Below are 16,944 nucleotides of genomic sequence, written 5' to 3' on the forward strand. Positions count from 1 at the left end.
GATTTTATTTATTTTATTTATTTATCTTGTATATTTAGTTTTATGTAACTTACCTAATTTAAGAGATAGGACATTCTTATTTCGTAGGTGGCTCTGTGGTCCAATACCATACAAAATGATTGTACGTATACCTTTATGCATTTAATCACTGAGATTTCATGTCTGTTTTACCCATTACATGTTGTCTTGTATTTTGTTCAGGTCTGAATAACATTACGTAACATTTTGGAAGAAAGATACAGAACAGCAAACCAAAACTAGATGCTAAAATTGCAAAGATCTCCACAGCTACAGTGAACTTTCCAGGCGAGCTGACATAAGCTGGTATAAAGGTGATCCAGACTGCACAGAATATGAGCATGCTGAATGTGATGAATTTGGCTTCATTGAACTTGTCAGGCAGCTTACGGGCAAGAAAAGCTAAAACAAAACATAATATAGAGAGGAGTCCAATATAACCCAGCACAGCCCAGAACCCCACAGCTGATCCTACATCACATTCTAGAATGATCTTTTCTTTGTAGTGCTTCATGTTCTTGTTGGGGAGAGGAGGGGATATTGTTAACCAAAGCACACAAATCAGGACCTGAATGAGAGTGAAAAAAAGAACACTCAGTCTTTGCTGGGGAGGCCCAAACCACTTCATGACATTACTGCCTGGAATTGTAGCCCTGAAGGCCATTAACACCACTACTGTTTTCCCCAGAACACAAGAGATGCAGAGGACAAAGGTCACCCCAAATGCAGTGTGGCGCAGCATACAGGACCACTCAGAGGGCCGGCCGATGAAGGTAAGAGAGCAAAGGAAGCACAGCTTCAATGAAAAGAGCAGCAAGAAACTTAGCTCTGAGTTGTTGGCTTTCACAATGGGTGTGTCCTTCTTTATAAAGAACAGCACAGCTACAAATGCAGTAAAACACACTCCAAATATGGAAAAAACAACAAAAATGATTCCCATAATTTCTTGAAAGGACAAAAATTCGACAGTCTTGAAAACACATTGATCTCTTTTAGCATTAGACCAGTATTCTTCCAGGCACTGAATGCAGTCATTCGAATCTGCAAAAGAACAATAAATACCATGAAAACCCATTGTAATAATGTGTTCAGAGTAAACAGCTAGGCTAAGCTATCCAGCAACTGAATATCCGACGAATTGAATCTAATTGCGTGAATATAGTGCTGTTGAAAGTAAGTGCCCATATGGCCTATTATACAGCCGAAAGGTCTGGTCCATTGTCTCTATTGGTCAGTTTGCATAATGAGTTATTTCGATAACTGAATATAATCTGGCAGTGTCCAGATAAATGACTTGTGCATCAGTGTCATAAGGTGTAATGTAAACTACCAAGCTAGCTAGCTAACAACTGCAGTGGGCGTACATTTTTGTAATAGCATTGCTTAGCTAACAGTAATGGAGTGGGGATACATTATTGCTAGTAGCTAATGTTTGTACCGTTGTTTAGCTAGTGGAGTGGGGATACATTATTGCTAGCTAACGTTGCTTAGCCTAGCCACCCCGCTAGCTGTCCCGATATCCATAATATACCAAAGATTCTTGTTCCATAACATTTAATCAGTCATTCAAAATGTATTAATTGCAATGGGCCAAGTGATGAAGAGGTTGAAGACTGCTTGCATTAATTATTGTGGATAAAGCTAATTTGGTGTCTGTGGATGGAGACTAATACAAAATCAAACAACTAATTTTTATTCGGTGTCGTTTCAGTTTCTCCTCCCTCGCTTGTACCTAGTGTCGCATAACATAGGCTCCTAGTATATGCATAATTTATCTGCCTAACCTATCTATCTAACTTAAAGGTAAAAACAACCAACCCGGTTTAAAACTGATTATGGAGCATTACATCAAGTGTGTGAGCATTATTCTTTCCAGTTTTCTGCTGCAACTATTGTGTCAGTGTGCTTGTGTCTCTTTAGACATTTAAAGCTATACACAACAAAGGCAGTTGTTTTTTACAGCAGTGGCAAGATTAGAGACTCTCTCTTCACCTAGCCAAACAACGTGGCTGAATAAAAGGAACGTTACTATGTGATCACAAGTTTTATACCGAGTTAATTTTGTCAGAATGTTTTATTAATTAGATAAATTAATAAAACATTATATATATAATTAACTGCTGATAGCAGCAGCAGAATGAGTTCTGAAGTCTACAGAAGCATCTCATCTCCTCAAGTTCAATCAAATGGCTCCAAACTCATTGGACGGTGCAATATCCCACAGCAAGGCAATAATCCCAAACATATATCAGTGCTGTCTTTCTTCTTAATGATGTTATTTTGGAAACTCTCTGTCCCATAATGGCTTCCATGACTGTCATTGGCACAACTCTAGGCCTCATGTTGACAAATGCTAATTACAGACTCCAAAGGCAATCCAAAGCCTAGAATGGATACTGACAGCTTTCTTATACCTTTACTAATGAAGCGATTGAATGGTGACTATTCAGAAGCAGCTCACAAGCCATCAAATTCATTTTGGTCCTCTAAAATGGGTTGGGTGGTAATTACTTATACAATCTCAGCCTAAATACACCTTTTAAAATGTAACATGACAGGGTTCCCAGAACTACAATGGATTGTCATGTATGTCGGCCTTGTACCGTGGAAGCAGGCTACAGATTCAATGTTTTCCACTTACATTTTAATTATGACAGGGTTGTGACAGGAATGGACATTCCATTTAAATTTTCAAATTGTCAGATAAAGTGCGTAGGTCTGCATTAACTTGAAAATGAAAACACAAACTGAGCTTTTGAATTACAATTTTCATGATTTCTGTCATATCAAATTACCACAAAATGCTAATTCCTATTCTCATTTTAATTTAAATTGTTATGGGATCTTTCATTTTCCAACAACCTTAATTGAAACTGAAATTGCTTCAGTTCTGTCCTTTATGTTAAGACAATACTTTTGTGAATACATGTTTCATAATCTTCATAAAGGTTGATATGTGTGCTGAAATCAATGCTATAATGCAGGACAAGCCTGATGCCATGGTTCTACTGTAGGTAGTAAAAAAGCCGTAGCCTTTCTAGTGCCAAAGAACACAACAAACTGGGTAGTGTTACCTGTAGCATTGCTGATTTCTCCCTCAGCGCAGGGCACACAGTCATAGCAACAGACAGGCCTTCCTCTCTGCACAGCCTTCCGAGTGCCTGGGGGACAGCTCTCACTGCACACTGACCTGGGTTTCTGTGTGCAAGATGTTTCAGCTCATAATTCAAAACAGTCATGGATAATGTAACATGTAAATACTTTATAATAATTGTTAAACAGTTATTGTCACAGAGAAGTATGATAATTCAGGACTTTCCAGAGTATAGTCTTTTACGTGATGTTTTTTTTGTCTTTTTCTAGTATTATTTATATTTGCAGTTAACATTTTACAGTCTGGTAATACTTTATTAGGTATTTAGTAGACTTATTAAGTCATCTGCTGCTGTAACCTATCTACTTAGAGGTTTGTCGTTTTGTGTGTTCAGAGATGCTCTTCTGTATACCACTGTTGTAATGCATGGTTATTTGCATTACTGTCACCTTCCTGACAGCTTTGACCTGTCTGGCCCTTCTCCTCTAACCACTCTCATTAACAATGCGTTTCGGCCCGTAGAACTGCTGCTCACTGAATGTTAAAGCTTAAAATTATATATATATATTTTTTTTTTAAATAATTTTTTCCAGATTTTTCCCTTTTTCTCCCAATTTGGTAGCCAATTGTACCTCGTCTGATTCAATTGAAGGTAGTAGTATTAGATGCACCGCCCGTACCCCATCCCTCGGCGGCCCGAAGGAGAACGACACGCCTTCTTCAAGCCGTCTCGTCTCATGCCCGTTGCCGTGATTCCGAGGCGCCCGAGGTGCTTATTGTGCGGCAATCTACTAACCCTGCCAAGTCCCTCCCTCTTTTTTTTTTACTCTGAATTGGCATAAAGACTTGCAGATTATGAAAGCCAAGATATTGTTCAATAAAATTAAGATATAAGCCTTAAACAGCCAAAAATAAAAAAATTTACATAAATATTGATTCATGTGAAAATGGCCGTCGCGACTTGCGACTTTGGACAGTGACAAATTTGTTGTTGTTTTCACTCTGTCCTCCAGAAAACAAAACAAATATGTGGTTAAAGTGCAGACTTTAATTTGAGGCTTTTTACATCCATATTGGGTGAACCATGTAGTGGCATGTAGCGTAGTGGTTAAGGTAAATGACTGGGACACGCAAGGTCGGTGGTTCTAATCCCGGTGTAGCCACAATAAGATCCGCACAGCCATTGGGCCCTTGAGCAAGGCCCTTAATCCTGCATTGCTCCAGGGGAGCATTGTCTCCTGCTTAGTCTAAACAACTGTATGTCGCTCTGGATATGAGCGTCTGCCAAATGCCAGTAATATCTGTAGGAATTACTTATTTTTGTACAGTCCCCCCAATTTTTGGGGACCAAAAGTTTATATTAATTTCTAATTATGTATTACTTATAAAAGTAAACTATGTGCTGTTATCAGACCACCTTTTCACACACGGCATAAAAATTTACCTGGGATTGACCTCCAGCCCAAACCATACTAACAGGACTGATCACAAACTGCTGGCCAAATGGAAAAGAAGCATCATAGTAGCCAACCGCTCTGAACTCTACTGCACCATCAGGAGCAATCTGCCAGTTCACCACCTCATATCTGGCTGTCGGGTCTCCATTTTTGTCAAAAGAGACTTTCTCTCCAGTTCCCAAAGTGAAATTGACTTTTTTCAAAGCCCTAAGTACCTGTAGGGAAACATGTGTTTCAACCAAAATAAATTCATGGTTGGCTTTGTTCATAATGAGCATTTTATATAAGAAGGGGTTCTTGAGCTACCTGCCAGGGTTCTGTTTTCACAGTGTTTGTACAGCTTTGATGGGGTGTACATGCCAGCAGGTCATGCAGAGAATGAGCAACAGCGTACACCGCTTTATAAACATTGTTGGGGATTCTCAGCTCTGACACATCAGTGTATTGGTTTTCCAGTTCCCTCAAGCTCTCTGATCCAGTGCATGGGGCAATGCGAGTTGGATTGTTTTCATTTTTAAGGGAACACTGAAACATATTTTCCCAAAAGTCTATTACAGCAACATTTCCAGGCTGTTGTGAGGGGTGAAGTTTTATTAGAAATTCTTTGAGGCCATTTATTTTGCCTTTGGTGACTGCAAAGCCAAGAGATCCTCCCAGTATTCTGAAACCTGGGGCTGTCACTAGATTGCTTGCTGTTATCCAGCCTTCACTGCCAACCAATTGGAGGCCAGTAATATTCTGAAGGGCCAGCTGCTCTAGTAAACCCTTCATCTCAACCTGAGAAAAAAATGCTACAATTACCTTTGCAGTACCTCTTTTGATAATATCTACCACCTTCAGTAGTTTCTCGTGTTCTGTTATGTGAAATTTCTCTGAATACTCAATGCAGATGCCTTCTTGTTGAGCAGCTTCTATAAATGTGGCCATTCCATTGTTGCCATAGTCATCATCACTTCTCACAGCTCCTATCCAGGTCCAGCCAAAGTGCTTCACCATCTGAGCCAGTGCTCTGCTCTGGTAAGAGTCACTGGGAATGGTTCTGAAGAATGAGGGAAACTCTTTTCTGTTGCTCAGACATGCACATGTTGCAAAGTGACTGATCTGAAAACAAAATAGACAAGGCCACATATAGCAGAACTTGAACATATATGGAAACATACACTAGTTCTGGGGCCTCATTTATAAAACTGTGCTTAGGATTCACGTCAAAAGGTTGCGTAAGCATGAAACCTAGGATGTGCGTACGCAAAACAATATTCTGATTTATAAAACAGTGCATACGCACGTCCCACGCCAGTTTTCCTTTATAAATCACAATCAACTCTAAATGTGACTTTGCCAGCTTCATGTCCCGCCCACAGTTGCCTATAAATAGGCAGTGAAACACCCCTAATGAATATGCATTTCACGAAGACGACAATGGCAAACGCTGAAAAGAAGGCCAAGAAAAGGGATTTCAGCCATTTGATTGCCTCTGAAAAGCTACAGGTGTGGGAATTATCCTGATTGATTGTAAATGACGAACAGTTCTGCACAACGACTGTGATGATGACGATGATAATAATAATAATAATAGTAATACACGTTATTTGTCTAGCACCATTGAAAACACAGTTACAAAATTAAGAGATAAAACGAAAAAAAATCCATAACAATAAACACATTATAAAACATCCATCCATCCATCCATCATCTGAACCCGCTTATCCTGATCAGGGTCGCAGGGGGGCTGGAGCCTATCCCAGCATACATTGGGCGAAAGGCAGGAATACACCCTGGACAGGTCGCCAGTCCATCACAGGGCACACACACCATTCACTCACACACTCATACCTACGGGCAATTTAGACTCTCCAATCAGCCTAACGTGCATGTCTTTGGACTGTGGGAGGAAACCGGAGTACCCGGAGGAAACCCACGCAGACACGGGGAGAACATGCAAACTCCACACAGAGAGGCCCCGGCCGACAGGGATTCGAACCCAGAACCTCCTTGCTGTGAGGCGGCAGTGCTACCCACTGCACCATCCGTGCCGCCTCATTATAAAACATAATATATGAATATGATAACAATATATGAAACTATGCACTCGTATCTGCCCGACTGACGCATTGTAAACGGCATCAGTGCAGCGCAATTTGTCCGACTGTTCTCCATATTATTTATGAGAATACATTTAATAACATGAAGTATTGTTTAACAATTCGTCTACATATTTGAGGGATTATTTTACAACAACATCTCCGTTTATATTTATCATCCTAAATCATATTTTTTGGGCACTCCAGGGAGCATCAATCAAACAGCTGTTTGTTTATTCGTTGTAAGAGAGGCTTTTATCCGTTTTTGCAAATTAACTCTTCATATATGATACGTGAGAGGTAATATTTCATTACATTACATTACATTACATTACATGGCATTTAGCAGACGCTCTTATCCAGAGCGACGTACAACAAAGTGCAAATTAAACACAAGAACAAGTGCAGAGGGCCTGAGAGGACAGTATAGTTCCGAGTCCTAGTGTAAACATGCAGAAAATCAGAACCCTTTAAGAGTACAATCAACAACAATCAATTTTGATTTATTTTACACAGTGGTATCTGTTGTGTATCATTTTCGACTTCTCTCGTCGCCAAATGTTGTGTTGCACTTAGGAAGGGAGAGAACCCGTATAGCAAGATTCAACAATACAACACTTTAATAAGTATAACAGGGACGAAGCACATCCTTACAGCAGCCATACCCAGCCACAACTCCCGGCAAATCTTTATACCTTTTCACATCCTGTTTCACTTCCCGTTTTCCTGGGCTTACGTCACGAGCATTAAAGGCACAGTTTCTCATTTCTCCAGTTAATGTGCGTACGCATGGGTCAGAGTTTCCGTGGAGAACCGCACATTTTCCCGTCAAGTTCGTTTTTTATAAATGCCAAAGTTTGCTTAGAAAGTGGCGTACGCATTCTTTTGTGCCTACGCAACGTTTATAAATGAGGCCCCTGGTCATTAAAGTAGCCTCTCAATGACCCGAACAAGGTCTCTTTTACCAAAAAAGTCTGATGTGGAAAGTGCAGCTGAAGGCATATTTCTAAAGGCATGTGTTTCACACTATCACTCTTAACATTGCATATATTTGCATCTGTCAGTATTTACAGTGTTATGCTGAATCTGCAAATATCTGAACAAAACCTGCAGTGCATTTCCTGGAAGTAAAAATTAAGTACCTTTTATCAAGGCCTATTCAGTTGTGTTTGTAAAATATAAAATGGTAAAATAGTTCAAATCTAGATTCGTATCTACCTCTTATTTGCAAAGCAGGACAATAAAACAGCAAGTTGCCCCATGCCATATGAATGGCTTTCAACGTGGACCGAGTCAGAGACTGAGACAATAAAAGGCTAATTCTAACAATTCTTGAAACAATTTCAAAATCATGTTCCAATATGAGAACAAAAATTCAGAAGTTGCATGAATAAACACATAATACATACAAGTTGAAGTTTAATTCGTAATCTGTTAACCCATTTTCGAGAAAACTGTGTTTTTGCCGGGACTATACCTAAGCAAATTCCATCTTATGGAAAGGGTTAAGTGAAATGTTTGCATTTGCTGAAAGCCTCAAAAGGCCGGTAATTGATCAGCCCTAACAATAACATCAGCCTGCCCTCCATCAAGGTGCATGAGCACAGATCCCCAATAACTTCGACAGTATTTGTAGAATTTTTCTCTGCATAAAAGTATCCGCTAAGAAGTGGATATATATAGTATGTACATACTATATGGGCCTATATATACATACCTATCCATATTTTCAGACATAGTCACTCAATGATAGAGTGACCCACAAATACTTTGATTGACAACGTGTGGAATAGTTGTTGTTTGTGTAATATAATGCACTGGTCCAAATGATCTTGTAACTGATGGAATTGTTTTGCTTTTTTCATACAGAACATTGTATAATGTATCTTTTTTTGTATCTGATGGATTTCTCAAAATAATAATATGCAGCCATGTATATGGGTATAAATGCAATTAAATTATTGCTCTGCAAACACTGAATATAAACTATACATTTCTGTAGCATGTTGCAAAAGATCTGTGATGATGCACCTTGATGGAGCGCAGGCAGATTGTTAGGGATAATCAAGTAAATCTTCTGTCTGGCTTTCCAGCAACAGCAAGACATGCATTCAAAGAAATACAGTCAATCCATTTATTCATGATATGTTAACGTTATTAGCTACCCTTGACTAGTTTTACATTTGGGGGAAAACATTGATACAGCATAATATTGCTTTTTTCTGTGATACAGTATTGATATAGTGGCAGCAAGTATCAATATTTTAAAATACACCTTGATTTTAATGATGATTTTAATGCAGGGCGTAAGGTGACAAGCCACCCTCCCCTCCGTAGAGTTAATTAAAATAACATAACCGTACTTCTCCTCATTATCCTGTTTATAGGCTACCGTAGTTGTGAATCCTTAAATTTGTGAAACAATTAGTTTGTTCCCTTAGATGTTTTTCATATAAAAGTAAAGAAAGGCTTCAGGGGTCAGACTCATTGCTGTGGGAAAGGTTATTTTCACTATGCAGAAAAAGAGATTGTTGTCATTGTCATCTGAAAATGTCAATAAGCTAGTTTCTCAACAACTGGTTAAGTGAAACAGTTCTTGAAGCGGAGAAAAAATAAGTGCTGGTACTGGCATTAGCTAATGTTGAAAAGACAGGTTTCATTCACAGAAATATTGAGTTAGGTCAAGAAAGATGTTGTTTAACAGGAGATATGCCTAATTACAGTTTTACGAACAGTTTGGGAGTCATCGGCTGTTGCCAGAATTCTAATCTCAAACACGGCAATAAGAATTTAACTTTCTCTTAGTAGTAACCCTTTGTAAATCCAAACGGTCAGCCTAAAACTGAAATTGTCTTATTGTAGGAGCTAAATAACTATTGCTAGCATACTTGCATCCACTAACAAGTGTCGGTATTGAAAAGTAGTAACGGTGGCCAACATGTGTAAAAATCAAAAGTAGTATTGCATCGTGAATGACTCTGTGATTCCCGCCCCTAGTTACATTATTATCTTATTTTATTATTATCTTATATTATTGTGCTGGCTAGCAAAATGACTTGGGTGTTTTTATGCAGTGCAGGATGGGAAAACTCAGGCCCCCTGCCTGGCTTACTAATGGTAGCCCGCCATCGTAGTCAAATTAACAAAATAGGCCTGCTATTCTGCTGCTGTACATTGACCAAGCTTGTCTCTTTACTGGCAGCAACACCTTCAATTCAGTGCTTGCCACTTTGGACAGTGTGCCTGGCTCTCTGCTACTACTACTGTCAGTGTCAGTGGAATATCTGCTGCCTGGCTGGCAGTGCCTGCCTTTGATGGACATAATAGTGTCTTTTTATTCTCATGTTTGATTAGAATTTAGAACAGTACAAACTTGAAGAAGCTAGCCTGAATTTTGAATTGGCATTGTCATCTCCCCATGTTAAGTGGATGGACACTTCATCGTCAGAAATTCTAATTTTGATGTAAGATGTAATACACTCTACAACCATGAAATTATAAAAAGCGTGCATGTCTAAAAATCATGCGCAGAATAAAGGGTCTTGTGTCAGGATCCATTGTATTGAAATGTAGTTATTTTTGCACAAAAGTCTTAATTTTCTCATTATATTTTTTTGGGAGTAGGCTATCCTCAACATAGCAATTGCATAACATAGCTATACCAAAATCAGCAATTGGTGAGCCCGTGGCCATTGTGGTAGAGATTTTGAAATGGGTGAGATACTGAGGTTTAAATTGTGCAGTTTTACATGGGAGAACTGAGCGATGCAAACATACACTGAGACCTTTTGTTATTGTTTTGTGCACAGGTAATTATAATATACATATAATATGAAGTTACATAAAATTGGCAAAATGGAAAACACCTGCTTTATTTACCAGAAAACACCTAGTAAATCATTTCAGTTATATTTGTTGTCACTAAAAGTTGAAATGTGGTTAACATGATTAATGTAGAAATATACTTCATATACATATGCTTATTTCAGTTCATAGCTTATTGAGTTATTGTTCGCTCATATGTATAAAGGAGAAATGGAACTCATACCTCTGGAATTTGAAATAATCCAACAGTTGCTGCAATTGCAATGGAATTAGTTGAAAAGGATGCCCCAATAATGGCCTGCACTACTGCTGGTGTGGAACATGATGTGTCAGACAATGTTTCCTCATGACCATTCATCAGAGCCATGGCTGCTCTTAGAGAGAATATTGTAGAAACGCAGGAATCATAGATCTTATATCCAAGAGATACACCTGGGAGGAGGTCAGTTCTGTTGTTTATTTCTTCAGTGGCAAAGATCATGGTCTGGGCCACTCGGAATCCTCTGAAATTAACTCTAGAAATCATATATTATGTTGATTATTTACTAATTAATACACCCAAAGATACACAAAAGAACAGTTCAACTCACTTGGATAAGAAAATGGATATTGTATTTTATTTTCTCGACAATATAAGGGGCCATAGCTTAGTATATTTTTACATTTACACGTACAACCATTACTAACAGGTGTTAAATTCCTTAATTCTAAAGTCTTAATTCTTCTTACCGTTCACATTTCATTGGCTCTGGTTTCCTTGTGTATTGCATGGTCATTTTCCTCATTTCAGTGTGCAGGGCGAAGACCCCACCAATGTTGATGTCTCCATGTCGATAGAAGCTGGGCATGGCTGTCCTCCCCAATATTCTGCATGGTGGGGTCTGTGCTGCAGCCCAGAGGACTGTCAGCGCCAGCAGAATGGTCTGCAGTGCCATCCCACTGCACATCTCAGATCCAGAATTGCATTGTACCCAGTTTAAATACAGCAGTATTAATTCTCAATAGATCTGTGTGTCTCAGGAGAAGAAGAGGGGGGCAAAAGATAAACATCATTCTAAGGCTTCTCTCCTACTTTCTGAAAGAGACTTATTTGGTGTTGGGGCTAAGAAGCAGGACATTGTGCTAAACGTGAGATATTCCGGGGTAGTATCACATATGATAGAGAAATAGATTGACTGGAATCTTTCCCAGAGAATGTGTTAAGAACATGCTGTCCACAAAGTGCAATTAATTCATTGCCTACTCTTTGAATATCACATCGAAATTAGATTTCCTAACTCAGTAATATTTTATAAACCTATGTGTATACACGTATGTATGTGTGGGGCCAGTGAGGGTTTTTTTGCATTCATTCCTTTCTTCGTGGTGCAATTTTCAATCACTACGGTAACAGGATGTACCGTTTGAAAGCGTTAAGACTCATAGTTCAATCAGTATAACTAACCTATTTTAAGATGCCATTGCTTTATCGATGACAGTTCCTTATTTTGTAATGTGGGTGGCAAAGCAAGTATGGGGGCCCTCGCCTTCTCTGCATTTTGGAGATCCACATACTACAAGAAATAAGGTAATGTCAGTGGCAATTAAGTCTAAGTCGCTGGCTGGTAAATAGCAACGGTGTGCAGTAAGAATAAACTTTTTTCCCTCTGAGGGAGTCAGGGACTGACTGAGATGGAGGGCTGAAGACAGGACATGATACGGAACAACAAACAGAAGAGCAGGTAACAGGATACAGGAACACAGGGTAGGTAGGTCAGACAAAAGAATCAGGAAAGCATGAAGCGGGAGCAGGTAACTGTATAAAACTGCCGGAGAGTATGGTAAGCAGGGCAGATAACAATCTGGCAAAGCACATGACGAAATAGACAGACTATATACATGCAAAGGGATTCAGGTGAGTGTGATTACACATAAATTAGCAGGCCAACCTAAATCACTTGTGGAACAGAGGTTGACTGACGTCACAGCAGCAAGTGCCAAAACAGTTAGTGTAATTCCTAGTCGTAACAATAGGCTCTCTGGAACACAAAGAGCCCGCATAGGAGATTCTCTGACCAGTATCAATAATGTAGTTGCAGAGAAAATGCATAATCCATGTGTAAGAAAATACAGTATAACTTCTGCATAGCAAAGAACCGACTACAGGCATGTTATTGAAGTGACAAATTGAAGTGAAGCATTTTAGCTAATAGCATTAAGTTTCCAAAGATGTACAGTTTGTTTGGCTAGCATAAAGCACGCACATGGCATTTTTTTTAACGAAACCTGTCAGGGCTCAGAACAAAGAAACCAATCGCAAACCAAGATGTCTCTGATAGGATGTCTTTATTCTTTACATCAGGTCAGGCTGGCAATGGTCAGATCCAAGCAGACAGGAATATTACAGGTAACAAAGTTTGTGGTGATTAATACATGCAAGAGTTCAGAACTGGGGCTACCAGACACAGCAGAGATGATCCAAGACAGAGTGGGAGTCACAGGCAAGAGATCGTAAATGGATAGGCTATCAGATCTGGCAGAGTGAAATCCAAAAGGCAACAAATTAAAGTCCAATCCAATTCCAAAAACAGCGGTTCCAATATAGACAGGAGGGTACAGAGAAAATGCTGGAATGAATGGCAGAAGCACATTACAATCTGGCAATGAACAGAAGACAGAAGTAGGTTTTAATAGACAGATAACAAGGTGTAATGCCTAACAGGTGGGTGACACAGAATCAGGAAACAATGAACAGGAAATAATGGCAGAAAACAGAGCTACGGAAAGCAAAGAGCGATACAAAAGGTGAGAACGCAGGGGACTTGCATACATAAAAATACTGAGACAGAAAAACATAGATCATGACAGAAACCCTAGCATTTTATATGCACGCTGAGACTGTTGCACTTAGGCAAATACAGTTCTTAAGATTTCGTGCCAAAAAAGGTTGACAGATTACAACCACAAAAAATATTTTGTGATGTCTATAACTAAGTAGAGGACTTCCAAGGAATCTCTCCTCTGAGTGAATATTTCTATATGAAAACACTGTTGACAATAGAGGGCATTTTTGGTGACATGAACTGATATAAAATCTACATACATTCTCAAGACATGTTATTATTATTCAGGATGCATAAGGGGAAGTTTCTTCAGGAAAATGCAGTATTTTACACCTCATGAGACCCATAATATTACTGATATTTCCACGTGTCCTTTTGGAGTCTCCAAATGTCCTTTTTGGAAAACTGCCTATACATAGATTTTTTTTAAATGACACAGAATGCACATTTTTGGTGATACTGTCCTCAAATTCGAAAGGACATTTGTCCAGTGTTTTGACCTGGCTCCATTGTGTGCACCAGCCACAGCTACAACAATCTGTATCCAGTCAAAAACATTAAATCTTTTCAGTGAAAAATCTTTCACTGTGCTTGAGCTAATGTAACATTGTTTCAGTAATATTCAAGGTAATTCTGTCCTGCAAAACAAACCGAAAAGGGTTACCTTGCAGAAGAGACCAGGATTATGTCTGATGTCAAAAGGATTGAAGAATAGTAACCATTTTACTGAAGGGGTTAAAATAAATACATCTGTGGATGTTTTAATAGAAGCATTCAGCAGCATTTGACTGTAACATTACAGGGAATGCTAATGTTAGCTGTAAGCTAAGCTATAAAGCAATGTGTGTATGTATGTGAACAATTTTACCAGGAACACTTTTGGCTGAGCCATATAAGCCTGCCCGGTTCGTAGTCTCTTGTTAGCAACAGATTCCCCACCACACTGTCACATACTGTCACTGTATTCTGAATTGGATCATGTACGTGACTCTTACCAAGTTTTTTATGAAAAGAGAAGGAATTAGACTTTACATACACACAAAAAACAAAAGCTGATCTGGAAGTACTAATTTCTTATTTATTCATCATGACATTTATATTAACACAACTGATAGATTGCATGGATGGTGTGTTTGTCTGCTGGATTCAGTAAGAAACGATAATTTATTGTTTGATTACTTTAACTGGCTACATGCAAACTACGTTAGCTGTTTAATTACATGCTGGCTAGCTCCTATGACAAAACCATGCACACCTAAAACTCTATATAGGCTAGCCGTTACAAAACCAAGAATAATGATTTCCACGTTGAGATATTTTTACATTCTATTCTCTAATCTCCGCCTATGCTTGGTGCAAATACTTGGAGCCGAACGAAATTCACCGTACAAATAATGTGGGGTTTATCAAAGTTTTCGGATGTCCGTTTATTCATAGGAGCCAAACGAATGGTCTCAGTAGGCATAGCCTACTTCAAAAAGAGCACATCTTCAAAGACCAAGCCGATTTATTTGGTGAGGCTCAAAAAAGAAACAACAAATAATAATGAGTTCAAGTTCAAACCTTATGGAAGTGGTATGGAAGTGGCATGACATGTGGCTAATGCCATTTACGAGTTTTGTTTTCTGCCTCAACCTCAATGAGGTTGGCGTGAACTATTTTTCCCTGTAGGAAGGTTGTAATTTGGTAATTCCGAATGAACGCAGCATTAGACTCAATTTACATAACATTTACATGTATTTCTTTAATAGAAGATTAAAGCATGGCTTACTTAATATTCATATTCAAAGACCGATCCAATTTCTTGAGTCGGTTCCGACTGCCCAGACACCTTCTTCTCAGTTTGTGCAACACACTGGAGCCAGAGTGCTTTCCTTCCTCAGCTTCTTGCGGACTTGCACAGGACAGTGAAAATATATCGCTCCTTGATAAAGCCAGTCAGTAAGCATTTATTTTACCTGTTCCACAGTATGTGGAACTCAAGACAGAGATTACAAAAACAGCAATATCTCTGATGTGGAGGAAATTGCAGCAGGTTGGATGCCGCTCCACATTTTACATTCCAGTCCTATGTGTCGCATATGTAGTTTATGTAGCCTATATAGACAAAAGTAGACTAATTACCAATGTTTCAATAGATAATTTGGATGAAAATAAGGAAGCCTGCACACTGATATGCTCCGTACACAACTTTATTGTAGACAACGATCCCAGTGGATCTTCGTCAGGTTTGGCACATCGCTTTATGTTTCTCCACCAGGACACTCTGCTAAATTTCCTTGTCCAACTTTGAAAAGAATAACCAAGGAACAATAACGGCGAGTTCCAGACAAGTTCAAGTTTATTATAAGAAAACATCATGGCATAGAAGATACTCCTAAACTCCTAAATAATATATATTTTCATGTTCGCAAAGGCGTGTTACAAAGTAGCTGTAGCACAGGCAGTCATATTGGCTGATTATGAAAAAAATCAGATCGTGTGTAGGCCAGACAGAATTTTAAAACAAAAATGTTTCATCTTTTCTTGGCCATCTCTTTGAATTTCCTGAAAATTATTTCTGTGGTCCTTTTTTAAGTATCACACATACATTTGCACATGGATTTCCAAAAATATTTATAAATGAGGCCCATTGTTTCTCCCAGCATTTGGCAATAGGCTATGCTTATAATGGTCACAAATTATGTAATGCTAGCTATGTAATGGAGAAATCCATAGTTATCAGTAACTTATTTTGTCCAGTAGGTGGCGTTGTCTGAAAAGGGTTGTATTTGCGCTTATCTAAATATGCATTTGTAAATAATATCAATGAATATGACCATATCTCGAGTGGATGGTTTGTTATTCAATAGATTTTCAATGGAAGCTAGGAATCGAACATGTGTACAAGTTAAATGGCTTTCCAGTGTTACAAGCTAGTTTAAGTAGCTAGCTGAACATGCATTATATTTCAATGCATTTACTTTCACGATGGTAGATTTCCGAATGTTCATATTTTATTTATGATAGTTAAGTGCATTCAAATTGAAGTTCAAATTCAGAATGTGGTAAAAAGATTGCAAAGTGAATAGCTTTCTACTGAATATTTATCATTGGATATTTCGTATTTTGAGTGGGTTAACATAATATGAAATTCAATGTACATTCTACTGTTTTTTTTCCTTGTTAAATGTACAGTTGCCCATTGCCATATTTTGTAGGATACTTTGTCTGTATTATTAACCTTTTCCGCTTATTTATGTGCTGTCAGGATTTAGCTACATTTTGTGAGTTGCTGAATAGATTCATTTGCTCAATTCTAGTGTATATTCTTGCATATCTTTAGCACATGTATTAGTGAACATATATTGTCAGATGTATTTTGTTTTATAATTTTACAGATACTCAGTGCAGATTTATTTGCATCAGAATTGATACATTGGTGCAGCGTCCAAACCCCAGAACCCCAAAAAAGAAAAGTAATTATGTCCTGTGTGGAACCCAATTCTAATGATAAATGTGTCATGGTATATTAGGCAACAGCGTTTCTGGGGAAAAAATTTACAGACACACTGTCTGAATGAGCAGAGACACTCTCAAATCAGTCACATTTCATGCATTTGGCATGTAGTCTATTCTGTTTACTGTCTTTCTGAGCAGTTTCTTCC

General features: G+C 38.5%; 1 protein-coding gene across 1 annotated transcript; it reads right to left on the reverse strand.

The window, feature by feature from the left end:
* Positions 1 to 145: 145 nt before the first annotated feature.
* Positions 146 to 11,341, reverse strand: LOC133107927 (extracellular calcium-sensing receptor-like). Its single transcript, XM_061217234.1, has 6 exons — positions 11,205 to 11,341; positions 10,699 to 10,990; positions 4,876 to 5,670; positions 4,557 to 4,784; positions 3,093 to 3,216; positions 146 to 1,059 (listed from the first exon to the last, which is right to left on the reverse strand). The coding sequence occupies exons 1-6, from the start codon at positions 11,321 to 11,323 to the stop codon at positions 146 to 148; spliced, it is 2,472 nt and encodes an 823-aa protein (XP_061073218.1). The 5' UTR covers positions 11,324 to 11,341.
* Positions 11,342 to 16,944: the final 5,603 nt, after the last annotated feature.

The sequence above is a fragment of the Conger conger genome, chromosome 13 (assembly GCF_963514075.1).
Source record: "Conger conger chromosome 13, fConCon1.1, whole genome shotgun sequence".
NCBI lineage: Eukaryota > Metazoa > Chordata > Actinopteri > Anguilliformes > Congridae > Conger > Conger conger.

Bases quoted from the DNA above. Each gene is read 5' to 3' on its own strand.
- LOC133107927 (XM_061217234.1), bottom strand. From the start codon at position 11,323: ATGCCCAGCTTCTATCGACATGGAGACATCAACATTGGTGGGGTCTTC. The intron at 4,785-4,875 runs GTAGCTCAAGAA...GTTTCCCTACAG, and splicing joins TGAAAACAGAACCCTGGCAG to GTACTTAGGGCTTTGAAAAA. The intron at 1,060-3,092 runs GTAACACTACCC...GTTCTTTTGCAG, and splicing joins AGAAATCAGCAATGCTACAG to ATTCGAATGACTGCATTCAG.